At 40.3% G+C, this 13,623-nt stretch overlaps 1 protein-coding gene across 1 annotated transcript in view; it reads left to right on the plus strand.

Moving 5' to 3' along the window:
* The window catches only part of mycbp2 (MYC binding protein 2), a 214,825-nt gene extending 202,804 nt beyond the window's left edge, over window positions 1-12,021 (plus strand). The window contains exons 74-80 of the mRNA XM_048598403.1: window positions 5,909-6,012; window positions 6,153-6,341; window positions 7,413-7,520; window positions 7,628-7,837; window positions 8,747-8,854; window positions 9,371-9,536; window positions 11,226-12,021. Coding sequence (XP_048454360.1) covers window positions 5,909-6,012; window positions 6,153-6,341; window positions 7,413-7,520; window positions 7,628-7,837; window positions 8,747-8,854; window positions 9,371-9,536; window positions 11,226-11,341 — 1,001 coding nt within the window. The 3' untranslated portion in view covers window positions 11,342-12,021. The remainder of the gene's footprint in view (window positions 1-5,908; window positions 6,013-6,152; window positions 6,342-7,412; window positions 7,521-7,627; window positions 7,838-8,746; window positions 8,855-9,370; window positions 9,537-11,225) is intronic.
* The last annotated feature ends 1,602 nt before the right edge of the window (window positions 12,022-13,623 follow it).

The following is a 13,623-nucleotide window of genomic DNA, read 5'->3' on the forward strand; positions in this document are numbered from 1 at the left end:
TTGTTTGTTTGTTTGTTTGTTTGTTTGTTTGTTTGTTTGTTTGTTTGTTTGTTTAAGGAATGCATACTGCATGTGCTTGATATGTTTGTCCCTAGCAGGCAGGGAAGATGCGGTCGAGTGAGGGAGCTTTGGTTCTCGAGAGGTCGAATGACTAGTTAAGAGGAAGAAGGATGCTTTTATAAGGTTTAGGAAACAAGGATCGAAAAAGCTCTAGAGGGATACAAGCTAGCCAGGAAGGAGCTGAAGAAAGACTTAGGAGAGCTATAAGGGGGCATGAGAAAACCTTGGCAGATAGGATCAAGGAAAACCCCAAGGCTTTTTACGTGCATGTGAGGAATAAGAGAATGACCAGAGAAAGGGTAGCTGCCGATCAAGGATTGTAAAGGGAATTTGTGCACGGAGCCTAAAAAGATAGGAGAGGTCCTTAATGAATACTTTTCTTCGGTATTCACAACTGAGATGGACCTAGTTGTAGGGGAGGACAGTGTGAAACAGGCTGGTAGGCTAGAGGAGGTGGATGTTAGTAAGGAAGATGTACTATGAATTTTGAGGAACTTGAAGATAGAGAAGTCCCCTGGGCCTGATGGGATTTATCCAAGAATTCTATGGGAAGCGAGGGAAGAGATCGCAGGGCCTTTGGCGATGATCTTTTCGTCCTCACTGTCCACGGGTATAGTGCCGGAAGATTGGAGCGTGGCAAACGTCATTCCCTTGTTCAAAAAAGGGAATAGGGATAACTCCGGAAATTACAGGCCAGTTCGTCTTTCTTCACTGATGGGCAAATTATTGGAAAGAGCTTTGAGAGATAGGATTTATGATCACTTGGATCGGCACAGATTGATTCGTAATGGTCAGCATGGATTTGTGAGAAGTTGATCATGCCTCACAAACCTTATTGAATTCTTTGAAGAGGTGACCAAACACATGGATGAAGGTAGAGCAGTGGATGTGGTATACGTGGATTTAAGTAAGGTGTTTGATAAGGTTCCCCATGGTAGGCTCATGCAGAAAGTAAGGAGGCATGGGATAGGGGGAAATGTGGTAGATTGGATTCAGAATTGGCTGACCCTTAGACAAAGGGTGGTAGTGGACGGAAGATATTCAACATGGTTCTCCGTTACAAGTGGTGTACCACAAGGATCTGTTCTGGGTCCTCTTCTATTTGTGATTTTTGTGAATGATTTGGATGTAGGAGTGGAAGGGTGGATTCGTAAGTTCACGGATGATACGAAGGTGGGTCACATTGTGGACAGTGCGGAGGGCTGTTCTAGGTTACAAAAGGATTTTGATAGGATGCAGAGCTGGGCTGAGAAGTTCAGATGGAATTTAACCCTGAAAAGTGTGAGGTGATTCATTTTGGAAGGACCAATTTGAAAGCAGAATACAGGGTTAACGGAAAGATTCTTGGCAGTGTGGAGGAGAAGAGTTCATGTTCGGGGTTCATGTCCACAGTTCCCTGAAAGCCGCCACCCAGGCGGATAGAGTTGTTAAGAAGGCGTATGATGTGTTAGCTTTCATTATTAGAGGGATTGAGTTCAAGAGCTGCGAAGTTGTGCTCCAGCTATACAAAACCCTGGTTCAGCCACATCTGGAGTATTGTGTCCAGTTCTGATCGCATCATTACAGGAAAGATGTGGAAGCATTGGAAAAGGTGCAGAGGAGATTTGCCAGGATGTTGCCTGGAATGGAGGGAAGGTCCTACAAGGAAAGGTTGAGAGAGCTAGGGCTTTCCTCTTTAGAACGACAAAAGATGAGAGGTGACTTGATAGAGGTGTACAAAATGATCAGAGGTATAGTTAGAGTGGGCAGCCAGAGACTTTTTCCTCGGGTGGAGGTAGCTATTACGAGGGAGTATAGTTTTTAAGTGAGTGGAGGTAGATATAGGGGAGACGTCAGAGATAGGTTCTTTACTCAGAGTGGTAGGGGCGTGGAATGCATTGCCGGAGAGGGTAGTGGAGTCGGCCTCATTAGGGGCATTTAAGCAGCGATTAGTTAGGCATGTGGAGGTTAGATAGACCTTAGATTTAGCGTAAAAGTTGTGCACAACATTGTGGGCCGAAGGGCCTGTACTGTTCTATGTTCTATTGTAACTGGAAAGTGACATCATTGTAAATCCTGTGAAGGATGGTGTTAAGCAAGGGCTACCTTAAAAGAGTTGCCACATCTGAAGAAGAAAGATAATGAGAGTGACATTAGAGTTAAATGCATAAGGTTCTGTACGTACATTGATTACCACACCCCCCGCCCCAAAAAAAACCTGTTAAAACATGCACAAAGGTCTCGGCATTTTTAAAAGAAATAATCGATTGGCCAGCTGTGATCTGCAGTAACTATTATCATGAGTAGGTCTGATTTGGAATTCAAATAGTGATATATCTGTGAATTTTTTTCCCCATTAATTTGTGGGTGTCGCTGGCTGGCCAGCACTTCTTGCCCATTCCGAGTTGTCCTTGAGAAGTTGGTGGTGAGCTGCTGCCTTGAACTGCTGCAGTCCACCACTTAGGTTGACCCACAATGCTATTAGGGACGAATTCCAGGATTTTGTCAAATCGGCAGTGAAGAAACGCCGATATATTTCCAAGTCAGGATGATGAGTTGCTTGGAGTGGAGCTTGGAGGTGGTGGTGTTCCCATATGTCTGCTGCCCTTGTCCTTTTAGATGGAAGTGGTCATGGGTTTGGAAGGTGCTGTCTGAGGATCTTTGATGAATATCTGCAGTGCATCTTGTAGATAGTACATGCTGCTGCTACTGAGCGTCAGTGGTGGAGGGAGTGGATGCTTGTGGATGTATTGCCAATTAAGTAGGCTGCTTTGTCCCGGATGATGTCAAGCTTCTGGAGTGTTGTTGGGGCTGCATTCATCCAGGCAAGTGGGGAGTATTCCATCACACTCCTGACTTGAGCCTTGTAGATGGTGAACAGGCTTTGAGGAGTCAGGAGATGAGTTACTGTCCGCAGTGTTCCTAGCTTCTAGCCTGCTCTTGTAATCAGTGTGTTTATGCAATGAGTCTAGTTGAGTCTCTGGTTAATGATAACCCCCAGGATGTTGATGGTGGGGGATTCAGTGATGGTAACACTGTTGAATGTCAAGGGATGGTTGTTAGATTGTCTCTGTCTCTTATTTGTGGTGAGCATAAACTGGCATTGGTGAGGTGCAAATGTCACTTGTCACTTGCCACTTGTCAGCCCAATCCTGGATATTGTCCAGATCCTGTTGCATTTGGACACGGACTGTTTTAGTGTCTGAGTCGTTGCAAATGGTGCTGAACATTGTGCAATCATTGGCAAACATCCCCACTTCCAACCTTATGATGAAGGGAATGTCATTGACGAAGCAGTTGAAGGTGGTTGGGCCAAGAACACTACCCTGAGGAACTCCTGCAGAGATATCCTGGTGCTGAGATGATTGACCTCCAACAACCACGTCCATCTTCCTACTTGTCAAGTATGACTCCAACCACCAGAGCATTTGCCCCCAGATACTCGATGCCAGTTTTGCTGTGGCTCCTTGATGCCACACTCTGTCGAATGCACCCTTGATATCAAGGGCTGCCACTCTCACCTCACCGCTGGAATTCAGCTCTTTTGTCCATGTTTGAACCAAGGCTGTAATGAGGTCAGGAGCTGAGTGGTCTTGGCAGAACCCAAACTGGGTGTCACTGAGCAGGTTATTGCTGAGTAGATGCTGCATGATATCACTGTTGAATACACCTTCCATCATTTTACTGATGTTCGAGAGTAGACTGATGGGGCGGTAATTGGCCGGATTAGATTTGTCCTGCTTTTTGTGTATAGGACATACTTGGGCAATTTTCCACATTGTTGGGTAGATGCCAGTGTTGTAACTGTACTGGAACAGCTTGGCTAGGGGAGTGGCAAGTTCTGGAGCACAAGTCTTCAGTACTATTGCCGGAATGTTGTCAAGGCCTGTAGCCTTTGCAGTATCCTGTGCCTCCAGCTGTTTCTTGATATCACGTGGAGTGAATCGAATTGGCTGAAAACTGGTATCTGTAATGCTGGGGACCATTGGAGGAGCATGAGATGGATCATCCACTTGGCACTTCTGGCTGAAGATTGCTGTGAATGCTTCAGCCTTAACATTTACATTGATGTGGTGGGCTCTTCCATCATTGAGGATGGGGATATTTGTGGAGCCTCTTCCTCTGTGAGTTGTTTAATTATCCACCACCATTCACGATTGGATGTGGCAGAACTACAGATCTTAGAACGGCTACATCACTTAGCTCTGTCTATCACTTGCTGCTTTCGCTGTTCGGCATACAAGTAGTCCTGTTTTGGTGGCTTCACCTCATCTTTAGGTATGTCTGGTGCATGCCCTCCTGCACTCTCCATTGAACCAGGGTTGATCCCCTGGCTTGATGGTAACAGTTGAGTGGAGGATATGCCTGGCCATGAGATTACAGATTGTGCTGGAGTATAACTCTGTTATACAACTCTGCTGTTGATGGCCCAGAGTGCCTCATGGATGCCCAGTCTTGAGTTGCTAGATCTGTGTGAAGTCTGTCCCATTTAACACGGTGATAGTGCCACACAACACGATGGAAGTCATTCTCACTGTGAAGCTGGGACTTGGTCTCCACAAGGACTGTGCGATGGTCACTCTTTCTGATACTGTCATGGACAGATGCAATTGCAGCTGGCAGATTGTTAAGGCTGAGGTCAAGTATGTTTTTCTCTCCCTTGTTGGTTCCCTCACCACCTGCCGCAGACCCAGTCTAGCAGCTACGTTCTTTAGGACCCGACCAGCTCGATCAGTAGTACTGCTGCTGAGCCACTTTGGTGGTGGACATTGAAATCCCCCATCCAGAGTACATTTTGTGCCCTTGCCATTCTCAGTGCATCCTCCAAGTGTTGTTCAAAATTGAAGAATACTGATTCGTCAGCCGAGGGAGGACGGTATGTGGTAATCAGCAGGACGTTTCCTTGTCCATGTTTAACCTGAAGCCACTAGACTTCATGGGGTCCGGAGTCAATGTTGAGGACTCCTAGAGCAACACCCCCCGACAACTGTATACCACTGTGCTGGGTCTGTCCTGCTGGTGAGACATGGTATATCCAGGGATGATGATGATGATGGTGTTGTCTGGGACATGGTCATACTCATAGAATCATACCTTACAGACAATGTCAGGCTGTTGCTTAACTAGTCTGTGAGACGGCTCTCCCAAGTTTGACACTAACCCGATGTTAGTGAGAAGGACTTGCAGGGTTGACAGGGCTGTTTCTGCCATTCTTTTCCAGTGCCTAGGTCGATGCCAGGTGATCTGTCCAGTTTCATTTCTTTGAGACTTTGTAACAATTGGTACAACTGAGTGGCTTCCTAGGCCATTTCAGAGGGCAATTGAGAGTCAATCACATTGCTGGGAGTCTGGAGTCGCATGTAGGCCAGACCAGGTAAGGATGGCAGATTTCCTTCCCTGAAGGATATTCGTGAACCAGATGGGTTTTGCCCGACAATCGGCAATGATTTCATGGTGATTAGTAGGTCCTTAAGTCCAGATTTTTTTAAATTATTGAATTCAAATTCCACCATCTGCTGCGGTGGGATTCAAACCCAGGTCCCCAGAACAGTAGCTGGCTTTCTGGATTCATAGTCTAGCGATTAATGCCACTAGTCCATCACCTAACAGTTATCTGTAGATTTTAATCTAATGAAATGAAATCAGTTGTAGCTTGTGTGGTTGGTGTCAAACAGAGATTTGTATAATCAAAGCCATTAGTTTAAGCTTACAATATTTAACTTCCTCATAGACTTGAGGCATGCAAGGATGAACAGTGTATTTACATTAATATAAAAAGATACATCCATATAACTTGGTTATATTATCAAAAACTAGGAAGGGGTTGTCAAATATTTTCTTTGACCCAAATTTGTTTCCTTAATTTAAGGCAAACCTGCGTCAAGCAGCTCTGAAGCATGTCGCTTCTGTGGATCAAGAAACGGAACAGAGTTATCAGCAGTGGGCAGTGTATGCTCTGATACAGATTGCCAAGTGAGTAAAATTAAGTCTGCTACAGAACGTTTGTCAAACACAGTTTAAATAATTGGCCCGCACAATGTGTGTTGGTTTTTTCCCTCCAAAAATATTTGTTCTCATAGTAACGTGTGTTTATTTTAATAATTTTAAACCAGGAATATGCTAAGACTGCCTGTGGAAAAACCCATTCCTGTGGTCATCCCTGTGGTGGAGTTAAAGGCGAAGAACATTGTTTACCTTGTTTACATGGATGTGACAAAAACGCAATATGTCTTAAACAAGATGCTGATGATATGTGTATGATCTGCTTTACTGAGGCACTTTCAGCAGCTCCTGCAGTTCAGGTAAACCACATTATTTGTGGAGGTTAATTTCTTTTTGTTGTGTAGTCGCTTCAAAATAAATGTTATTTATTTAGAGACTCAGTTGCACGTGATTTTTTTTTAAAATTCTTGTTAATAAAACTTTTCAGTAAAATATAATAGTATGGAGCTGGAGCAACACAGCAGGCCAGGCAGCATCAGAGGAGCAGGAAAGTTGACATTTCAGGACCCTTCTTACAGAAATTCTGTAAGATAAATAGCAGCCTCTTTGTAATTTTTGCAAAATAATGTCACATTTTGGAAAACAACTAGAAAATATCTGTTAATCTTGAGCTTATCAAAAACTCTGCTGACTGGTCTTAGCTGACACATCATATTCTTCCAGTCCTGTTTCCTCCCAGTTTGGTAGCATCTTGATTTTTAGAATTCTGTTTTGTTATGTTCAGTGCCCTCTGTGATCATCCCACAACTTTAACAATCTTCAGAAATATTTGCGTTCCTCCAGTCTGGCTGTTTTTCTCATCACAATTTTCATCTCTTTACTATTGACAACATACTTTCAGCTCTGGATTTCTCACCTTAAACCTTGCTGACTCCCCACCTTTCCAATTTTCTGAGCACTTCTAAAACATCTTTGTCTAAGCTATGGTTACTTATATGCCATCATGTGTCATTGATGTCAAATTTTATTCCATAATGTTTCTGCAACGTGTCTTGAAGCAATTTTACTGTATTAAAAAGCAATATAAATGCAGATTATTTCCACTGATTATTGTTCAGCAATAAAAATTACTCTTCATTGGATCAGGTTGACGTCTGCACCTTCTGTCAGCATAGCAGCGAGATCGACATGCTACTGTTTATAACAGGCTCATTTTTGACTATCAACGGTGTCCTAAGATTTAATACAACCCTTTTAGCTCACTATTAAGCTTTTAGTGTTTACTCGTACAAGTCTGATTCATATATTCTTGCGTGATTGCAATCATTTTATGCTGTTTTACTAGAGGAAGCCTTGTTTATTTTAAAGTTCTAAGGTTTGCAAATGTCCAAATATAATATCATTAACTCGTGCTTTCCCTCTTTTTAAAGTTGGACTGTAGTCATGTTTTCCATCTACACTGCTGTAGAAGAGTTCTTGAAAATCAGTGGCTTGGCCCAAGAATAACTTTTGGCTTTATGGCATGCCCTATATGCAAGGTGAGAATCCTTCAGATTGATTTCCTTTAAATTCTGGATTAGCCTTTGTGGCACGGGTTTCAATACTTGAGAATTTGAGAAAAACTTCAGATTTTGTGTAATTCCAGAACAAAATAAATCATCTAGTGTTAAAAGATCAACTTGATCCTATCAAAGACCTCTATGAAGATGTAAGGAAGAAGGCTCTAATGAGACTAGAATATGAAGGTTTGCATAAAAGTGATGCCATCACTACTCCAGGTGTCCGTTTTCACAATGATCCTGCTGGATTTGCAATGAATAGATACGCTTACTATGTCTGCTATAAGTGTAAAAAGGTAGGTTCATATTTTAACAAATCCTTTTTAGCTGATGAATAGTGATTTGATTTTGCCTTTTTGGTTGAAATGGAGAGTATGCCTGATTGTATTATTTTCAGAAAAAGGAAACTACTTGGACTTGCTTCATGAATCTCATTAACAATCCTTCATTCTGTTAAAACCAGAAAAGGGTGTACCATCATTTCTTAAAATTCTCGGGAGATGAGGAAGGGGTATCAGTGGGTTGGAGAGAAAGATGAACCAGGAAACTTGTATTCTAATGTAACAAGGATAGACCCAGCAAAGAACTTGTCTGTTTGGATGCTGTTATCTTGAATAATTTTTGAATATCATTTAACCTCATTCAGACTCTTCTTTTTTTTTTAAAACTCCAAGATTGGACAACTGATCCACACTAAATATATATGTAAAAATTAATGCACATAATCTAAATGTCACAGTTTTCTTTATCACTTTTATCAGCAACTGATTTTACTGGAATTCGTAGTTTAGTCTTTGAGTCTGGTGAGAATTCTGTAGTAGCTCTTCAGAAACTACACTGATTTGGGGGATTTTTTCCTATTTCACACTTTGGCCTTGTCAGTGTTTCAAGCAAACTATTAATGAAACTAGCAACATGATTAAAATTGACAGTGCAATTTGCACAAAACAAATTCTAAGCTATTTCACAGACTTGGCAACATGTTTTGCAAAGCCTCAGGTTTGTTGGCATCCTCAAGCAAAAGTTATACAATCATGTCGAAAGCTGTATAAAGAGTTAGAATGCTTTCGGGGTTGAACACATTGTGTCTTCAAGATGCAGGCTTTTCACTCAAAACTGTATTCACTGAAGTGGCACTTGATAACCGTATACTTTCACAACGTTAATACAACCGGTTCCAAAAATAATTCTTCTCTGTCATGTAGGCTTATTTTGGTGGTGAAGCAAGATGTGATGCTGAAGCAGGGCAAGGCGATGACTATGACCCACGGGAATTGATCTGTGGTGCTTGTTCAGATGTCTCTAGAGCACAGGTATTCCTTGTTTACTTCTTCTGAGGGGTTTCTTAATAATGTTATCATTTAGTTGTTCATGTTGTTTGCAAGTTAATTTGTTAGAAATTCCGTGGAATAAATGCATTGTCTGTCACTTAGTGAGATGTTTTTAAAAGGATAAATAGAATTTTGCTTGATTTATTGTCTGTGATGAAGTGGTGGTGGTTGGTGTGGAACAGAAGCTATAATACAGTACAAGCTCCCCTCAACTACAGGGCTGTTTTTAGTAAGGTTAACACACTACATCCTAGAAGTTTGGTTAAAAGCACCACAATGAGGCCTAAGAGCAGATAACCACCACCACCACCCCCTACTTCACCTTGTAAAACCATAGAGTCAAAAGATCTTTAATTTTCAAAAAAGCATAGATGTTATATGTGTGTTTATATCTCAATGCTAGTAACAATCAAATAAATAAATTGAAATATACAATTTTCAGTTTGCTAAAAATGTTTTGTTAGTATCCTGAAGTTACATGTTGATAATCCTTGACAGATGTGTCCCAAACATGGTACAGACTTCCTGGAGTACAAATGTCGGTATTGCTGCTCTGTGGCAGTGTTTTTTTGCTTTGGAACAACACATTTCTGTAATGCTTGCCATGACGACTTCCAGAGGATGACAAGTATTCCTAAAGAAGAACTTCCCCGTTGTCCTGCAGGTATCTTATTTGTTCTTATCTGTTTAGAATAACTGGTTGCTCCACGACATAAGATGTTTTAATTCCTGTTATTAAAACAATATCTGACTTTTGGTCTCCTGGATTAGGTTTTAAAAATTTGTCCCAAGTTGTAGCGCAACATATTCACAGAGAAAAACAGACTATTTTGCACATTATACCTTGCTTATCCTCAACATGGGCTTCCCCCAAACCCCCTCCTCTTCTGATCCCATTAATTTATACTGTTCTTTTCACCATCATGTGCTTCTCTAGCCTCTCAATTGCATTTATCTATTCTATTCACTTAAACTGCATCTTGTGATAGTGAGCTGTGCACAGTCCAACAATTCTCTGAGGAATATTGTTTTTCCTGAATTCCCTATCATGTTCGCAAGTTAATTGTATTTGACTCCTGAGTGGGTGTGAATGGAAGCGTTATCTTTTACCATGAAACCCATTGAAGATCTTCATCAGGCCATTCCCCCTCAGTCTTTTCCAGAATGGAGATACAACCAGTTTTGTCTTTTCTGACGAATATAATCAGTTTTGGTACAATTCTGCAGATAATGTTTGCACCTTCTCCAATGCTTCTGTCATTTTATACAATTTTAAAACCAGAAATGTTCAGTTATCCAACTGTGGTCCAATCAAGGTTCTGTATCAGTTTAACATGACATTTTTACTTTTCAATTCTGTCCCTCTAGAAATGATCTCCAGTGTTTTGTTTGTTTTTTTTTAAATGGCTGCATTCACTTGCAGTTTTCAGTCAAGTCATAGAGCAGCTTTTGAAAATGCCCCATCTACTCCCCCCTTCCTCCCAGCCAGCCCAAGTTAAAGGAGACAGATTGTGGTAAGGTTCCATGTTCCTGTTTGCTGAGAAATGACTTACTGGAAATGCATGCAAGGACAGAGTCAAGTTTAGCAAGAACAATAATCAATCCTTTACAACTGTGTTGCAAGAAAAATGGGATACCAGGGACCTATTGGTCCCTGTCTGTTCATACTAAAGTATCACTCACTAAGAAGGCAAAAATTAGAGCAGATTTCAGAGGTAGCGATCAGTCTGTGATATGTCGGCATATTGCATTTCTTGGTACTCAACTATGACCCAAAAGTCTTGTGCTTTCCAGAAAATTTGTCATTTCTCTTAATTTGCTTACTCTGTCCCATTTAACTTTATGGAAAATACTGAAAATTGAGTTCTGTGATTTTTACTGTTCAAGTGAGAGACTTGGATAATGAACAAAAATTCAGGTTGTGAAGTCATGGTAGACAACATTGAGTTAATTAAGTGATTCCCACAGTTGGGTTTTCTGACCCTATAGGTGATAGAAAGAAAGGAAGGGACAACTGGAAGAAGCAAAACGTCCCTGACAAGCAGGAAAGGGGTGTTTAAGTAAATGTTGCAGAGAGAAGCAACTCGAGGACAAGGCATTGTCAACTTAGAAAGAATGAGGAAAAAAAATTCAGAGGGTTAGTGATTGTAAGTATAAATTAAAGAAAAATGGACGAATTAATTGCAGTGGAGGGAATGTTGAAAAGATAGAGATGAGGTGGTATTGCATACCTGGTCCAAGCATATTAGAGATATCAAAACTGTAGCTTTAATTATCAGATTGTAGTTTGTAGTTTGGCAAAAATGATTATTTACCTGACTCTCTACTGCATTTTATCCACTCTTTTCTCTAGGTCCAAAAGGAAAACAGCTTGAGGGAGCAGAGTGTCCTCTTCATGTTGTCCACCCAGCCACTGGTGAGGAATTTGCTTTGGGCTGTGGTGTTTGCAGAAATGCTCACACATTCTAAGTATGCAGCAGTGATGCTCCTTCGCATTTTCCAGCCTTTTAAATCTTTTCAGTTTCTGAACTGAAGTCAGTAACTTGGATTGGCGCACTATCATTTGAATGAAAGAACAACATGCTGTGCACAGAAAAGAACTTTATTTTTGTGCACGTACTTATTGCTGTAAATGACTCGAGTTTTTCAAAAGGCTTTAAACTTGTGAAGTGTTTGCATGCTGCCGTTACAAACCTCAGCTGTAAGGCATCACACACCTACACGGTACCTTGACAGAAGATGCTTTTTCTAAAAGCGATTGAGATGTATGGACAAGGACAGCTTCCAAATTACAAAATTGAAGAATTGCTACAAGTACACAGAGTACGACTTTTGGGTAACCCTGTACAGTATTCTTGGAAGTTGTAACCACGTCATGGTTGAGAGTATATTCTTGTTCATTTGATAGACTGTTGAGGATGTTTTAGGGCTTGTTGTCTATGAATATCATAATGTATATATGGTATCAGTGTTAGGTGTATTACAAAGTTGCTACGTTACACTGCAATTTTCATTTAAACTTCTAAGGGTTATGTTTGAGCCTGAAATTTTAATGAAGTGCAATACTGGGTGTGCCTCCTATCTTGCAGCTGTACACATATGGAATGTATATGTCAATAAAACCGCTGTACATTTTTATACAGTGAAAATGTTGTGTGAATGGGAAATCATTCAGCCACATAATGTGAGTGTATATATAGGCTTTGTGAAATGGGCAAAAATACCATTTGAGTTTTAGTAAGAAACAGGAGTTGAATCATTATTTGGAAAGAGTGCTTTGCGCAAATAATGTGTTCACTTCTGCGAAGCAAGACCAGCAAACCTTTAGTAATTGCTTTCATGTTCTGGGGGCAGTAGAATTTCTCTCTTCTAAAGTAAATCAGAGCATATATCTTTGCACGGTTGCCTCAAAGCAACCTCCATCTCTGATAAGGAAAAATATCAGGCTTGATCTGTTTGTCATATAAGTTTCAAAGTTTTTTTTTAAGATTGCAGTGATTAGATTTGCCATGTGTGCTGTAAACTTACCATATACAAGTAGGACTTTTGCTTAGACAAAACATGTTTATTAAAGTACTAAACAGTGCATCTCAATGTCCCTTCGTTATCATTATACATATTACAATGACAAAGTAGGTATTTCTCCAAACAAATCATTCATGTTCTTTTTGGCAATACAAAAGTCTTGGTTATTTACAGAAATCAATGCATATAGGCCAATACACGTCCTGAAATTTGCTGTAATAATGACCAACAGCTAATGTAAAATCCATCCTTCCTATTTAGTGGAGCATTGTTTCTGCTTTTTCCAACCATTGTTGGTCGCTAATTTCGATGTATTCGCTGTGTGGGGCACTTGCAAGTTTTCAAACATGAACTGAAACTAAAACAGCCTAAATTCTTTTAGCACGCATATTTACAACATCCTTAGTTGTGATCAAATGATGAAGTCAAGCCAACACATATGTAAATAATCCTGAATACAAAAAAGGAACCACTTTTTGTATCTGAAGAATTATTTAACTGAGAAACCTAAAAGTTGATCCTGAAACTGGGATTTAAATTGTACTGCAGATGAATCATGGGCTGGGAAACGCTTAAAAATACTTGCATTTGAATAAAATACTAAATATAACTGAAGAGTTTCTCAAATGTATTTTGGAAGAAACTACTTTATAATCCTGTTTAAGATTTGAGTGTACAGCATTTGAGAGCTATTTGTTTAATTTGAGGGACTGTGCTTCTGCAAGTGAGGAATAATGGCAAAAGATTTGCACATACATGGTAAGAGCTTGTTAACATTGCACTGTATGTGTGTTGTTTAATAGCATACTGGATGTTAAACACATTATCCATTATTTAAAACCTATCTCCCAAGTTAGTAAACTGGATCAAGGAACAGTCACAGGTAAGCAATGGACCATTGCTCTGGATAGTATATCCATCATATTCCTCAGCTTTTTGTCAGTCGTGCTCTAAACAGGCAAAAAAAAAAAGTGTAAATTCTAAGTGTGCTCGGCTAATGTTCGAATTAGTATTGCGGTTAACATTGTGAATTTATTTCAACCCAACTATGATATTCTAGGTGGTTTAGGTTCAATTGCAGTGTCACTTAAATGGGGAAAAGGTACTGTTGATACTGTGCAGTAATTTATTGAATATTATGTTGATATACACGAGTTAAAATTTCTAATTTTATTCAGTAATATCACACCACAAGTCAGCTTGACATTTATCAACTGTTGTTATCA

Source organism: Rhincodon typus, chromosome 6 (genome assembly GCF_021869965.1).
Source record: "Rhincodon typus isolate 14 chromosome 6, sRhiTyp1.1, whole genome shotgun sequence".
NCBI classification, from domain to species: Eukaryota; Metazoa; Chordata; class Chondrichthyes; order Orectolobiformes; family Rhincodontidae; genus Rhincodon; species Rhincodon typus.